At 57.5% G+C, this 14,469-nt stretch overlaps 1 protein-coding gene across 1 annotated transcript in view; it reads left to right on the forward strand.

Annotated features, from left to right (window-relative positions):
• Positions 1–8,714: 8,714 nt before the first annotated feature.
• The window catches only part of LOC116955976 (teashirt homolog 3-like), a 117,689-nt gene continuing 111,934 nt past the window's right edge, over positions 8,715–14,469 (forward strand). Inside the window, exon 1 of the mRNA XM_032977361.2 lies at positions 8,715–9,417. Within this exon, the coding sequence (XP_032833252.2) occupies positions 9,378–9,417 (40 nt within the window). The 5' untranslated portion in view covers positions 8,715–9,377. The remainder of the gene's footprint in view (positions 9,418–14,469) is intronic.

Below are 14,469 nucleotides of genomic sequence, written 5' to 3' on the forward strand. Positions count from 1 at the left end.
GACCCGGCACCATCCTGGCTGACTGGACCCGGCACCTGCTTTGTGCTGACTGGACCCGGCACCTACCCAGCTGACTGGACCCGGCACCTGCCCGGCTGACTGGACCTGGCACCTGCCCGGCTGACTGGACCCGGCACCTGCCCGGCTGACTGGACCCGGCACCATCCTGGCTGACTGGACCCGGCACCATCCTTGCTGACTGGACCCGGCACCATCCTGGCTGACTGGACCCGGCACCATCCTGGCTGACTGGACCCGGCACCATCCTGGCTGACTGGACCCGGCACCATCCTGGCTGACTGGACCCGGCACCATCCCGGCTGACTGGACCCGGCACCTGCCCGGCTGACTGGACCCGGCACCTACCCGGCTGACTGGACCCGGCACCATCCTGGCTGACTGGACCCGGCACCTGCCCGGCTGACTGGACCCGGCACCATCCTGGCTGACTGGACCCGGCACCTACCCGGCTGACTGGACCCGGCACCATCCCGGCTGACTGGACCCGGCACCTGCCCGGCTGACTGGACCCGGCACCTGCCCGGCTGACTGGACCCGGCACCATCCCGGCTGACTGGACCCGGCACCATCCTGGCTGACTGGACCCGGCACCATCCCGGCTGACTGGACCCGGCACCTGCCCGGCTGACTGGACCCGGCACCTGCCCGGCTGACTGGACCCGGCACCATCCTGGCTGACTGGACCCGGCACCTGCTTTGCGCTCCCGACTTTCGGGATTAGTCCGAAATATGCGGAAATGAGGCCTCGGTAATGAAATATCGTGGCAGCAGCAGCAGGCGAAGAACGCTACGTTTTGGAGCACATCGATTAAAAACTCAACTATTTTATTGTTGTTTTACCAGCTGAGGCCCACTGAGCTCTGTAACTCGTTTTTCAGAAGCGATCTGACAATCACAAACGCAAGCTCAACGAAGTGGGCTTATTATCATTGTCATCACGTGGAAATGCATAGCAACCAAATACTCTAAAATGCGTGATGTTGATTCTAAAAACCAGAGGACCCGTTGAAAAATCCACTCGAACACGGGGAGAGAGAGAGACACGCAGACTCCAAATATACAGCTGCGTCAGGGTCGGGATCGAACCCACGACCTCCTGCATACCGGGCGAGGTAGTCAACATCTCCAAGCCATCGCAGCGCCCCCACATCAACTGCAGTAGCGTCGTCCAGCTTGGACTTGATTTGTTTCTAATCTATGGGGCCGCTGTTATTATTGTTTTGGTCTGCAGGATTTCCTCTCGCGTGCTGCCACTGCCCTCTGCCGCACTCACCGCGGGGCCCCTTTGCCCTGCACCCCCCCCCACCCGCCCCCCGGTCGCTCCTCCGGACGGTTCAGGCCTCACCATCACAATCGCGATCCAGGCTCTAAAGATTCTGCTGGTGAGCATCCTGGGACACGTGGACAAGAGCGGCCGGGCGGGCCCGCACGCGTGTGGTACCCTGCGGTGCGGGCCATACGGTGCGGTGCGTGTGGTACGGTGCGGTGCGTGTGGTACGGTGCGGTGCAGAACGGTGCGGTGCGTGCGGTGCTGCACACGTCGGGGGAAGGAGGAGGGGTCGATTGGGTCATAGTGCAAATGATGCAAAGTTAAAGGCGCAGCCCCTGCAACGTCTCGTTCACGGCACTTCTAGCGGTAGGGTGACTCCGTCTACCCTAGTGGTTCTTAGCATTTACTGCGGCCTTGCACTCCTTTGGTTGTCAATGGTTACAACAATGTGTAATGTTAATAAGCACATCGGGTTTGATGAAACAAAGTAGTAGGCGCCCCGTGCTTAATTTGCGTCTAGATTATTTATTTTAAAAAAACCTGCCCACGTATCGCACCCCCAGAAAGGGCATCACGCAGCCCCAGGGGATGCCCCCCAGGTCAAGAGCCACTGCTGACCGAGAGGGGACTCGTGCACGTGGGCGAAGACGCCTTGGAAGAGGTGATGAGTACCTACACTTTACCCTGACTGACACTGCGGGGGGTGTGTGTGGGTGTGGGGGTGTGTGGGTGTGTGTGAGGGGTGTGTGTGTGTGTGGGAGTGTGGGTCCGGAGGCCCCGGGGAGACAGGCGTCTATGACGTCTCCTGGCCAAACCCCAATTGGCGGAGCCAGCAGATTGAATCTTTACCCTCGGGGCTCCTCCAGAAACAACGAAAAGCCACTTCGTGTGCCACGTGGGATGTTCGAACGCTCACTGCGGAGGAGAGGCTGCCACTCCTCTGTCGGGAGCTGGACGGGTACCGCCTGGATCTCTGTGGCATTCAGGAGGTCCAGTGGATCGGTTCTGGCTCCTGCCACCATAAGGGGTGAACAGTCCTCTACTCGGGGCAGGAGACTGCCAAACATCAGGGTGTGGCTCTTCTTTTGAACAAAAGAATGAAGGGGGCGTGGGAACGTGGCGGTGAGGTGTGGGAAGCTGTAAGCCCCAGGCTACTTTGGGCTCGCCGTCCCATCAACCGGAGGCGAGGAATGGTGGTCGTGGTTACTTATGCCCCCACCGAAAACGAACATCCGTGGAGGGATGCGGACAAAGCCGATGAGTCAGATGCCTTCTATGACCTCCTGTCACAGGTGCTGGCTAAAGTGGCCCCTCGGGATAAAGTCATCTTGTTGGGTGATTTCAATGCCCGAGTTGGTCATGATGCTGGCACCTAGTCTGGAGTGATTGGAGGGCATGGGCCAGATAAGCCCAAAAACAACGTTAGGAGGCTGCTAGATTTTTGTGCAGCCCATGGGCTTGTAATTACCAACACGCTGTTCCGGCATCGGCGCATCCACACAACATCACGGATACATGCCGGGTCCAAGCAAGAACATCTGCTGGACTACATACTGACGGGCCAGCAGATGTGAGTCCATGTCCTTGAAACCAGGACCTACTGTGGAGCTGATCTGCCCTTTGACCATCGACTTGTCATCTGTAAGATGCACATGCCATTCTTCCACTCTGGTGGTGGGTGTACACCTAGGACCCCATTCCAACCTAAAGTGGCCTGGTCTCAGTTATCTGATTAAAGTTGCAAGCGAGAATTTCATCATAGCTTGTGGCTGGGGTTGGCATCGTCCCCCACTCCTCCTGATGTCGAGGGTAAATGGGCGAGGTTTAGGACTGTGACTCATGCAGCTGCAATGGTTGCTTTGGGTATGCGGTCCTGACCTCCCCAGAGACCCTGGCTGACAGAGGAAGTGTTCAGGATAGTTGAGAAAAAGCGACAGGCCCACTGTCATTGGCTACAGCATCCCACGTCAGAGAATGAGGAGGCTTACCGCAGCCTTCGCTCGGAGGTTCGGAGAGCCGTGAGGCGCTGCAAGGATAGGTGGTGGTCGCGGGTTGCTGAGGAGATGAAGTCTGCCTCAATGGCCCACGATCATAAATCTCTATTTAACTCCATCAAAAAAGTAACCTGCAGCGCCACATCTATTACCATCATTAGGGAGAAAAACGGTGATCCAATATCCGACCCCCAGGAACAGGTTTACAGATTTGCTGCGCATTTCTGTGAGGTCCTGGGGGAGGGGAAATCCCTCAGCCAGGAAAACATCGTGGCACAAAGTGGAAATGAACCTGCTGAGCCTGCGGTGCCTCAAATATTGGAAGAAGTCACCCAGTGTGAGTGGCTGGCTGAGGTGCCATCTGTTGAGGAAGTACTGAAGGCGATCCGGAGTCTGAGACCAGGAAAGGCACCGGGTAGAGATGATCTCCCAAGCGAAATGCTGAGGGAGGGTGGCGTTTATGCACAGACTGCCCTATATGACATCATAACAACAGTCTGGACCACTGGATGGGTTCTGCAGGATTGGAAGGATGCCCTGGTGGTCCCCCTCTTTAAGAAGGGGGACCGCACAGATTGTAACAACTACAGGGGCATCTCACTCCTCAGTGTGAAATGTCCTGGCAAGGATTATTCAACATCGCCTTGCCAGGCATGCTGAGGAGAGGCTTGCGGAGCCCCAATGCAGTTTCAGGAAAGGGCGGTCCTGCACAGATGCCATATTTTCTGTCCGTCTGCTACAGCAGAGGTGTAGGGAATTCCAACAAGACCTACATCTCTGCTTTATTGACCTGGTCAAGGCCTATTATACCATCAGTAGGCCTGGGCTCTGGGTTGTTCTTCGTGCTTTTGGAGTCCCTGACCTTCTGCTCACGATCATTAAGGACCTTCATGATGGTGAGTGGGCCCGGGTAAAACTACGTGGCCGGGAGTCAGAACCATTCCCTGTACACCTTGGGGTGTGACATGGATGTCCTCTGGCTCAAACATTATTTAACACCTATTTTGACCACGTAGTTCATGAAGCCTTCAATAGCTGTGCCGGGGGAATCTCCATTTGGTACAGATATAATGGAAGTCTGATCGATGCCCGGGTGCAGTCAAGGGATGGCTCCCTATTGCTTAACCACGTTATGTATGCCGATGATTTGGTAATAGCTGCTCATTCAGAGGAGGAGTTGGAGACGCTGCTGCTGAGACTGGAGCGTGCCACTAAGAGATGGGGCCTTACCATCAGCCCCACCAAAACTAAGCACCTGCCTGGGTATTTTGTACCATCGGACACTCCACCCCCACAACTCCCAATCGGTGATGGGGCAGTTGTGGAGAGAGTGTAGAGTTTCCCATACCTGGGCAGTGTGCTTATGACCGGCTCTAGTTTAACAGCAGAGGTCTCACTCCGAATCAGTCGAGCGGCAATAGCTTTTCATCGGTTGCGTAACGCTGTGTGGAAGCTGCCTGGTCTGTCGCTCCGCACGAAGCTTCAGGTCTTCTCGGCCACGGTCATTCCCTCCCTTCTCTACGCTTGCGAAACGTAGACCCCCCTAATGGAACATCTTCGCCGGTTAGAAACATTTAGGCTGGCCTGCCTACGATCCATCCTGGGTTTAACCAGACTGGATTGTGTGAGCTCACAAATCCTTGAAAGATCTGGACACGGTCCCATCGGTGAGCTCCTCTGGCAGGCAAGGCTGCGTTGGCTGGGTCATGTTGCCCGCATGCCCAGCCACCGCATGCCTAAACAGCTTTTGTTCGGCCAGATCGAGGGGGCTAAACGGGCGCGGCACGGGTTAGAGAAGAGATGGAGTGATGTGGTACAGGAGGACGTGGAGCTGGGTGGACTTGCCGATGACTGGTACCAGCGGTGTCAAGATCGGCCTCTGTGGAGGAGGCTCGTGAAGGACGCTACTGGGCAGTTGGAGGCAGTCGCCCTCCAACAACAACGGAGGGCGGAGGAGCGACGCTCAGAACAACGAGCGGAGCGCCGGGTGGCTAAAGCACAGCAGGTTGGCACAGTAGGGGGCACAGGTGCTGCATCAGCCAGTCATCTCAGTCAGTCGACCCGTGGCACCTGGGTCTGCGCCATGACCTCCTGCTAGCAGGCGTTCGACACTTCACGTGGCCTCAAGGTGCACATGGCCTGGCACAAGCGTCGTGGTGACGTCACCGCCACTTAGTGGCGAATGGCGGTTGTTGTTGTTGTTGCGTGTCTGTGCGTGCGTGCTCGCTCGCCCAACAGGCACCACCAGAGGTCGATTCCCGCTCACGGCTTCCCGACCCCGGTGACGATTTCCCCTGCACCGGTCCTGGGCCTCTCACACCGCGGCGCTGCTCCGTGTACAACATCGCCACCGGAAGATTCAAAGGCAGCCCGGCGTGGTGCTGGCCACCCCCTGACCCCCGTCGTTGCACCCTGACGGCCTCCATCGGCTCGCCGCTTCGCTTCCGCGGCCCGCTCAGGCGGAGTGGGGGGACCTCCCCCCACGTGTGACTTGGTCAGCACGTGGGGGGGGAGTGATGTGGGAGTGATGTTGATGGGAGTGATGTTGCTGTGAGCGAGTCATGTGGATGGGAGTGATGTGGATGTGAGTGATGTGGGAGTGATGGTGCTGTGGGAGTGATGTGGATGGGAGTGATGGTGCTGTGTGGGAGTGATGGTGCTGTGTGGGAGTGATGGTGCTGTGTGGGAGTGATGGTGCTGTGTGGGAGTGATGTGGATGGGAGTGCTGGTGCTGTGTGGGAGTGATGTGGATGGGAGTGATGGTGCTGTGTGGGAGTGATGGTGCTGTGTGGGAGTGATGGTACTGTGTGGGAGTGATGTGGATGGGAGTGATGGTGCTGTGTGGGAGTGATAGTGCTGTGTGGAAGTGATGGTGCTGTGTGGGAGTGATGTGGATGGGAGTGATGTGGATGGGAGTGATGGTGCTGTGTGGGAGTGATGGTGCTGTGTGGGAGTGATGGTGCTGTGTGGGAGTGATGTGGCTGTGAGTGATGGTGCTGTGTGGGAGTGATGTGGATGGGAGTGATGGTGCTGTGTGGGAGTGATGTGGATGGGAGTGATGGTGCTGTGTGGGAGTGATGTGGCTGTGAGTGATGCTGCTGTGTGGGAGTGATGTGGATGGGAGTGATGGTGCTGTGTGGGAGTGATGTGGATGGGAGTGATGGTGCTGTGTGGGAGTGATGGTCCTGTGTGGGAGTGATGTGGATGGGAGTGATGGTGCTGTGTGGGAGTGATGGTGCTCTGTGGGAGTGATGGTGCTGTGTGGGAGTGATGGTGCTGTGTGGGAGTGATGGTGCTGTGTGGGAGTGATGTGGATGGGAGTGATGGTGCTGTGTGGGAGTGATGTGGATGGGAGTGATGGTGCTCTGTGGGAGTGATGGTGCTGTGTGGGAGTGATGTGGATGGGAGTGATGGTCCTGTGTGGGAGTGATGGTGCTGTGTGGGAGTGATGTGGATGGGAGTGATGGTGCTGTGTGGGAGTGATGTGGATGGGAGTGATGGTGCTCTGTGGGAGTGATGGTGCTGTGTGGGAGTGATGTGGATGGGAGTGATGGTGCTGTGTGGGAGTGATGTGGATGGGAGTGATGGTGCTGTGTGGGAGTGATGGTGCTGTGTGGGAGTGATGGTGCTGTGTGGGAGTGATGGTGCTGTGTGGGAGTGATGTGGATGGGAGTGATGTGGATGCTGTGTGGGAGTGATGTGGATGGGAGTGATGGTGCTGTGTGGGAGTGATGGTGCTGTGTGGGAGTGATGGTGCTGTGTGGGAGTGATGGTGCTGTGTGGGAGTGATGGTGCTGTGTGGGAGTGATGGTGCTGTGTGTGAGTGATGGTGCTGTGTGGGAGTGATGGTGCTGTGTGGGAGTGATGGTGCTGTGTGGGAGTGATGGTGCTGTGTGGGAGTGATGGTGCTGTGTGGGAGTGATGGTGCTGTGTGGGAGTGATGGTGCTGTGTGGGAGTGATGGTGCTGTGTGGGAGTGATGGTGCTGTGTGGGAGTGATGGTGCTGTGTGGGAGTGATGGTGCTGTGTGGGAGTGATGGTGCTGTGTGGGAGTGATGGTGCTGTGTGGGAGTGATGGTGCTGTGTGGGAGTGATGGTGCTGTGTGGGAGTGATGGTGCTGTGTGGGAGTGATGGTGCTGTGTGGGAGTGATGGTGCTGTGTGGGAGTGATGGTGCTGTGTGGGAGTGATGGTGCTGTGTGGGAGTGATGGTGCTGTGTGGGAGTGATGGTGCTGTGTGGGAGTGATGGTGCTGTGTGGGAGTGATGGTGCTGTGTGGGAGTGATGGTGCTGTGTGGGAGTGATGGTGCTGTGTGGGAGTGATGGTGCTGTGTGGGAGTGATGGTGCTGTGTGGGAGTGATGGTGCTGTGTGGGAGTGATGGTGCTGTGTGGGAGTGATGGTGCTGTGTGGGAGTGATGGTGCTGTGTGGGAGTGATGGTGCTGTGTGGGAGTGATGGTGCTGTGTGGGAGTGATGGTGCTGTGTGGGAGTGATGGTGCTGTGTGGGAGTGATGGTGCTGTGTGGGAGTGATGGTGCTGTGTGGGAGTGATGGTGCTGTGTGGGAGTGATGGTGCTGTGTGGGAGTGATGGTGCTGTGTGGGAGTGATGGTGCTGTGTGGGAGTGATGGTGCTGTGTGGGAGTGATGGTGCTGTGTGGGAGTGATGGTGCTGTGTGGGAGTGATGGTGCTGTGTGGGAGTGATGGTGCTGTGTGGGAGTGATGGTGCTGTGTGGGAGTGATGGTGCTGTGTGGGAGTGATGGTGCTGTGTGGGAGTGATGGTGCTGTGTGGGAGTGATGGTGCTGTGTGGGAGTGATGGTGCTGTGTGGGAGTGATGGTGCTGTGTGGGAGTGATGGTGCTGTGTGGGAGTGATGGTGCTGTGTGGGAGTGATGGTGCTGTGTGGGAGTGATGGTGCTGTGTGGGAGTGATGGTGCTGTGTGGGAGTGATGGTGCTGTGTGGGAGTGATGGTGCTGTGTGGGAGTGATGGTGCTGTGTGGGAGTGATGGTGCTGTGTGGGAGTGATGGTGCTGTGTGGGAGTGATGGTGCTGTGTGGGAGTGATGGTGCTGTGTGGGAGTGATGGTGCTGTGTGGGAGTGATGGTGCTGTGTGGGAGTGATGGTGCTGTGTGGGAGTGATGGTGCTGTGTGGGAGTGATGGTGCTGTGTGGGAGTGATGGTGCTGTGTGGGAGTGATGGTGCTGTGTGGGAGTGATGGTGCTGTGTGGGAGTGATGGTGCTGTGTGGGAGTGATGGTGCTGTGTGGGAGTGATGGTGCTGTGTGGGAGTGATGGTGCTGTGTGGGAGTGATGGTGCTGTGTGGGAGTGATGGTGCTGTGTGGGAGTGATGGTGCTGTGTGGGAGTGATGGTGCTGTGTGGGAGTGATGGTGCTGTGTGGGAGTGATGGTGCTGTGTGGGAGTGATGTCTCGATGGGAGTGGTCGAGGCTGGCTGATTGACTCGGCTCCGTTGACTGGCAGGGATCACCGCGCCCAACGCGCGCTGCCGCCTCCTCCCTCCCTTCCCTCGCCCTCTCCCTCCCTGCCTCCTCCTCCCTCCCCTCCTCCCTGCCTCCCCCCGCCTCCTCCTCCCCTCCTCCCTCCCTCCCTCCCGCTCGGGGCCCCACGCCGTGGCGTGCGAGAGCGCGGCGAGGGACGTGGGGAGGCGAGAGAGGGGAGAGAGCGGGCGAGGTAAGGGGAGCGGCGTCGAGAGAGAGAGAGCGGAGGAGAGAGGCTACCGACTGCACCGCGATCCGCCCGAGACAGCCTCCTTCACTTAACGTGTGCAGGCAACAGACAACAACACACGGGCACAGGGAGAGAGGCAGAGATACACAGAGACGCAGAGACACGCGGAGAGAGGCGGACATCGCGCCCCGGGGCCCGATTCGAGCCCCGCTGTAGGAAGGAAGCTGCGGGCAAGAGACGACAACGACGACGACGAGAGAGGAGAGAGCCCCCCTTGTGGGGGGAGATCGGGCGAAGCGGCGGCTGCGTCTCCTCCTCTGCCTGCTGCACCCCTCCTCGGCTGTGCCCCGCGTGCTATGCTGGGACACATGCATCGAGCGGCAGACCGGCAGACAGCAGCAGCATCATGCCCCGAGTGAAACAGCAAGCGCCGCGCAGGCTCGCAGGTAAGAACGGAATGCCGAGAGACGACACCACAGGGGACACACGCGGCCGAGAGACACGGCGGGAGACACGTGGGGACACGGAGGGAGACACGTGGGGACACGGAGGGAGACACGTGGGGACACGGCGGGAGACACGTGGGGACACGGAGGGAGACACGTGGGGACACGGAGAGACGTGTACACACGCAGGCGGGGGGACGCGGGTGAGACACGGGGAGAGACAGGGGAAGACACGTGGGGACACGGGGAGACATGGCGAGAGACAGGGGGAGAGACAGGGGAAGACACGTGGGGACACGGGGAGACATGGCGAGAGACAGGGGGAGAGACAGGGGAAGACACGTGGGGACACGGGGAGACATGGCGAGAGACAGGGGGAGAGACCGGGGGATGACACGTGGGGACACGGGGGACATGGGGAGACATGGCGAGAGAAAGGGGAAGACACGTGGGGACAAGGGGAGACATGGCGAGAGACAGGGGGAGAGACAGGGGGAGACATGAGGAGACACGGGGAGACATGGGGAGACACGGCGAGAGACAGGGAGGGGGGACACGGGGAGACATGGGGAGACACGGCGAGAGACAGGGAGGGGAGACACGGTGCAGACGTGGGAAGGCTGGGGGGACACGGCGAGACGCGTACACACGCACGTGGAGAGACACGGGGAGACACCGGGAAGACACCGGAGACACGGGGAGAGACACGGAGAGACACCGGGAAGACACCGGAGACACGAGGAGAGACACGGGGAGAGAGGAGACACACAGAGGTGTACACGCGAGGAGGGAGACTCAGAGACACAGACAGACACTGGAGAGAGGGGAGTGGATAGAGAGACACGTGGCGTCGTACAGGAGCCACACACATAGTTGTGATAGACACACAGAGAGACACGTGGGAGACATGGACAGATAGGAGACACACACAGTGGTGATAGACACACAGAGAGACACGGGGGAGACATGGACAGATAGGAGACACACAGTGGTGATAGACACACAGAGAGACACGTGGGAGACATGGACAGATAGGAGACACACACAGTGGTGATAGACACACAGAGAGACACGTGGGAGACATGGACAGATAGGAGACACACACAGTGGTGATAGACACACAGAGAGACACGTGGGAGACATGGACAGATAGGAGACACACACAGTGGTGATAGACACACAGAGAGACACGTGGGAGACATGGACAGATAGGAAACACACACATAGTTGTGATAGACACACAGAGAGACACGTGGGAGACATGGACAGATAGGAGACACACACAGTGGTGATAGACACACAGAGAGACACGTGGGAGACATGGACAGATAGGAGACACACACAGTGGTGATAGACACACAGAGAGACACGTGGGAGACATGGACAGATAGGAGACACACACAGTGGTGATAGACACACAGAGAGACACGTGGGAGACATGGACAGATAGGAGACACACACAGTTGTGATAGACACAGAGAGACACGTGGGAGACATGGACAGATAGGAGACACACACAGTTGTGATAGACACACAGAGACACGTGGGAGACACGTGGGATACATGGACAGATCGGAGACACACACAGTGGTGATAGACACACAGAGACACGTGGGAGACACGTGGGATACATGGACAGATCGGAGACACACACAGTGGTGATAGACACACAGAGAGACACGTGGGAGACATGGACAGATAGGAGACACACACAGTTGTGATAGACACACAGAGAGACACACGAGAGACACGTGGGAGACATGGGCAGATCGGAGACACACACAGTGGTGATAGACACACAGAGACACGTGGGAGACACGTGAGATACATGGACAGATCGGAGACACACACAGTGGTGATAGACACACAGAGACACGTGGGAGACATGGACAGATCGGAGACACACAGTGGTGATAGACACACAGAGAGACACACGAGAGACACGTGGGATACATGGATACACAGATAGGGGACAGCGAGCGATAGACACGCAGGAGACACATAGACACACAGACACATGGACACACACACGAAGACACAGAGCAATAGGAGACGTCTATCCACACAGGACAGATGTACACACGGACAGACACGTACAGCGACAGACACGCACAGGGACATGCACGGGGGAAGAGACAAAGATCCCCTGGATAGCCTTAACAGACGATTGGGGCAAGTGCTTTTAACGAGAGGACACACAGAGACACACCACTCAGTGGCGGTGACGTCACCACGGCGCCTGTGCCAGGCTAGGTGCACCGTGACGCCACGTGAAGTGTCGAGGGCTCTCTGCTGGCAGGAGGTGACGGAACAGACCCTGCATGAGTCGACTGAGTTGATCGGTAGATGCACCACCAACTGTGCTCCCCACTCTGACAACCTTGATGAGTTTTATCCGCCCGGCCGCTCCGCTCGTTGTTGTGAGCGTCGCTCCTCTGCCTTCCGCTGGAATGTTGTGGACAGTACTGTACCTGTAACACCGACACGGATACACAGAGACACGCGCACACAGAGATAACACAGACACGCGGACACAGACACGCAGGCACACGGACACAGAGACACACATACACACGCGCACACAGAGATAACACAGACACGCGCACACAGAGATAACACAGACACGCGGACACAGACACACGGACACAGAGACACGCGGACACAGACACACGGACACAGAGACACGCGGACACGGACACACAGACACAGACACGTGGACACAGAGACACGTGGACACAGAGACACGCGGACACAGAGACACGCGGACACAGAGACACGCGGACACAGAGACACGCGGACACAGAGACACGCGGACACAGAGACACACGGACACGAACACAGAGACACACGGACACAAATACACATGCGCACAGAGATAACAAAGACACGCGGACACAGAGACACACGGACACGGAGACACACGGACACGGAGACACACGGACACAGACACAGCAACACGGACACAGAGACACACATGCACACGGACACGGAGACACGGACACGGAGACACACGGACACAGACACACACGGACACCGTGTCCGTGTGTCTCTGAGACACATGGACACAGAGACACACGGACAAAGAGACACAGACACACGGACAAAGAGACACAGAGACACACGGACACAGACACACGGAGACACACGGAGACACACGGAGACACACGGACACAGAGACACACGGACACAAATACACACATACACACGCGCACAGAGATAACAAAGACACGCGGACACAGAGACACACGGATACAGAGACACACGGATACGGAGACACACGGACACGGACACACGGACACAGAGACACACGGACACAGAGACACACGGATACAGAGACACACGGATACAGAGACACACGGACACGGAGACACACGGACACAGACACAGCCACACGGACACAGAGACACACGGACACAGACACACATGCACACGGATACGGAGACACACGGACACGGAGACACAGAGACACACGGACACCGTGTCCGTGTGTCTCTGAGACACATGGACACAGAGACACACGGACACACGGACACAGAGACACACGGACAAAGAGACAGAGACACGGAAAAAGAGTCACAGACACACGGACACAGAGACACACGGACACAGAGACACACGGACAAAGAGACACAGAGACACACGGACACAGAGACACACGGACAAAGAGACACACGGACAAAGAGACAGAGACACGGAAAAAGAGTCACAGACACACTGACACAGAGACACACGGACACAGAGACACACGGACAAAGAGACACACGGACAAAGAGACACACGGACATAGAGACACAGAAACACACGGACACAGACACACGGACACAGAGACACACGGACACAGAGACACACGGAGACAGACACACGGACACAGAGACACACGGACACAGAGGGACACGGACACACGGACACACACGCACGCACACACACACAAAGACACACAAACACACAGTGACACACGGACAAAGAGACACACGGACAAAGAGATACACGGACACACGGACAAACAGATACAGAGACACACGGACAAAGAGACACACGGACAAAGAGACACACGGACAAAGAGACACAGAGACACACGGACACAGAGACACACGGACAAAGAGACACACGGACAAAGAGACACACGGACACACGGACAAACAGACAGAGAGACACACGGACAAAGAGACACACGGACACAGACACACGGACAAAGAGACACACGGACAAAGAGACACACGGACACACACGCACGCACACACACACACAAAGACACACACAAAGTGACACGTAACAAAGACAAAGAGGCCCCGGGTAGCCTTGTAACAACACTGCCAGGGTGGGGCAAGTGCTCGGCCGGTCGCAGCGGCCTACCAAGGCTGCAGCTTCGTCGCTGTGGGCGAGCAGCCTTGCCCGGACCGCCTTTGTATCTCCCCCCCCAGTGGTTGATGTTCAACGCGGCGCCGAGGTTCGCACTCGCTTCGGGTCGAGTCGACCTTGGGGAGACCCAGCACCGGTTCGGATACCACAAAGGCAAAGATCCCCCGTGTAGCCTGTAACAGACTAGGGGGCAAGTGCTGTTAGCGAGCAGCACCTATGAAGGCCGGCACGGCACACGTGGGAGTCGGTGGCCCACACCACGCCCGGCCGCCTTTGTCTCTCTAGTAGCGATGTTTACTACACACCGCACCAGGTACACATTTGAGGCTGAGTCGACCTAGGGGAGGCCCGGGACCAGCTCAGATAATCGTCACTGGCGGTGTTGGCTGTGAGCGGGAATCGAACTCGGGTCGCCAGGTTCTGAGCGCAACGGAGCGCTACCCGCTACACTACACGCACACAGACACACAGTACTACACACAGCACACACACACAGCACACACACAGTACTACACACAGCACACACACACAGCACACACACAGTACCACTCACACAGCACACACACAGCACACACACACCGACACAGTACTACACACACACAGCACACACACAGCACACACACCGACACAATACTACACACACAACAACAACCGCCATTCGCCACTAAGTGGCGGTGACGTCACCACGACGCT

The sequence above is a fragment of the Petromyzon marinus genome, chromosome 63 (assembly GCF_048934315.1).
Source record: "Petromyzon marinus isolate PM22_M1 ecotype Great Lakes invasive population chromosome 63, UKy_Petmar_22M1.pri1.0, whole genome shotgun sequence".
In the NCBI taxonomy this organism is placed as follows: Eukaryota; Metazoa; Chordata; class Hyperoartia; order Petromyzontiformes; family Petromyzontidae; genus Petromyzon; species Petromyzon marinus.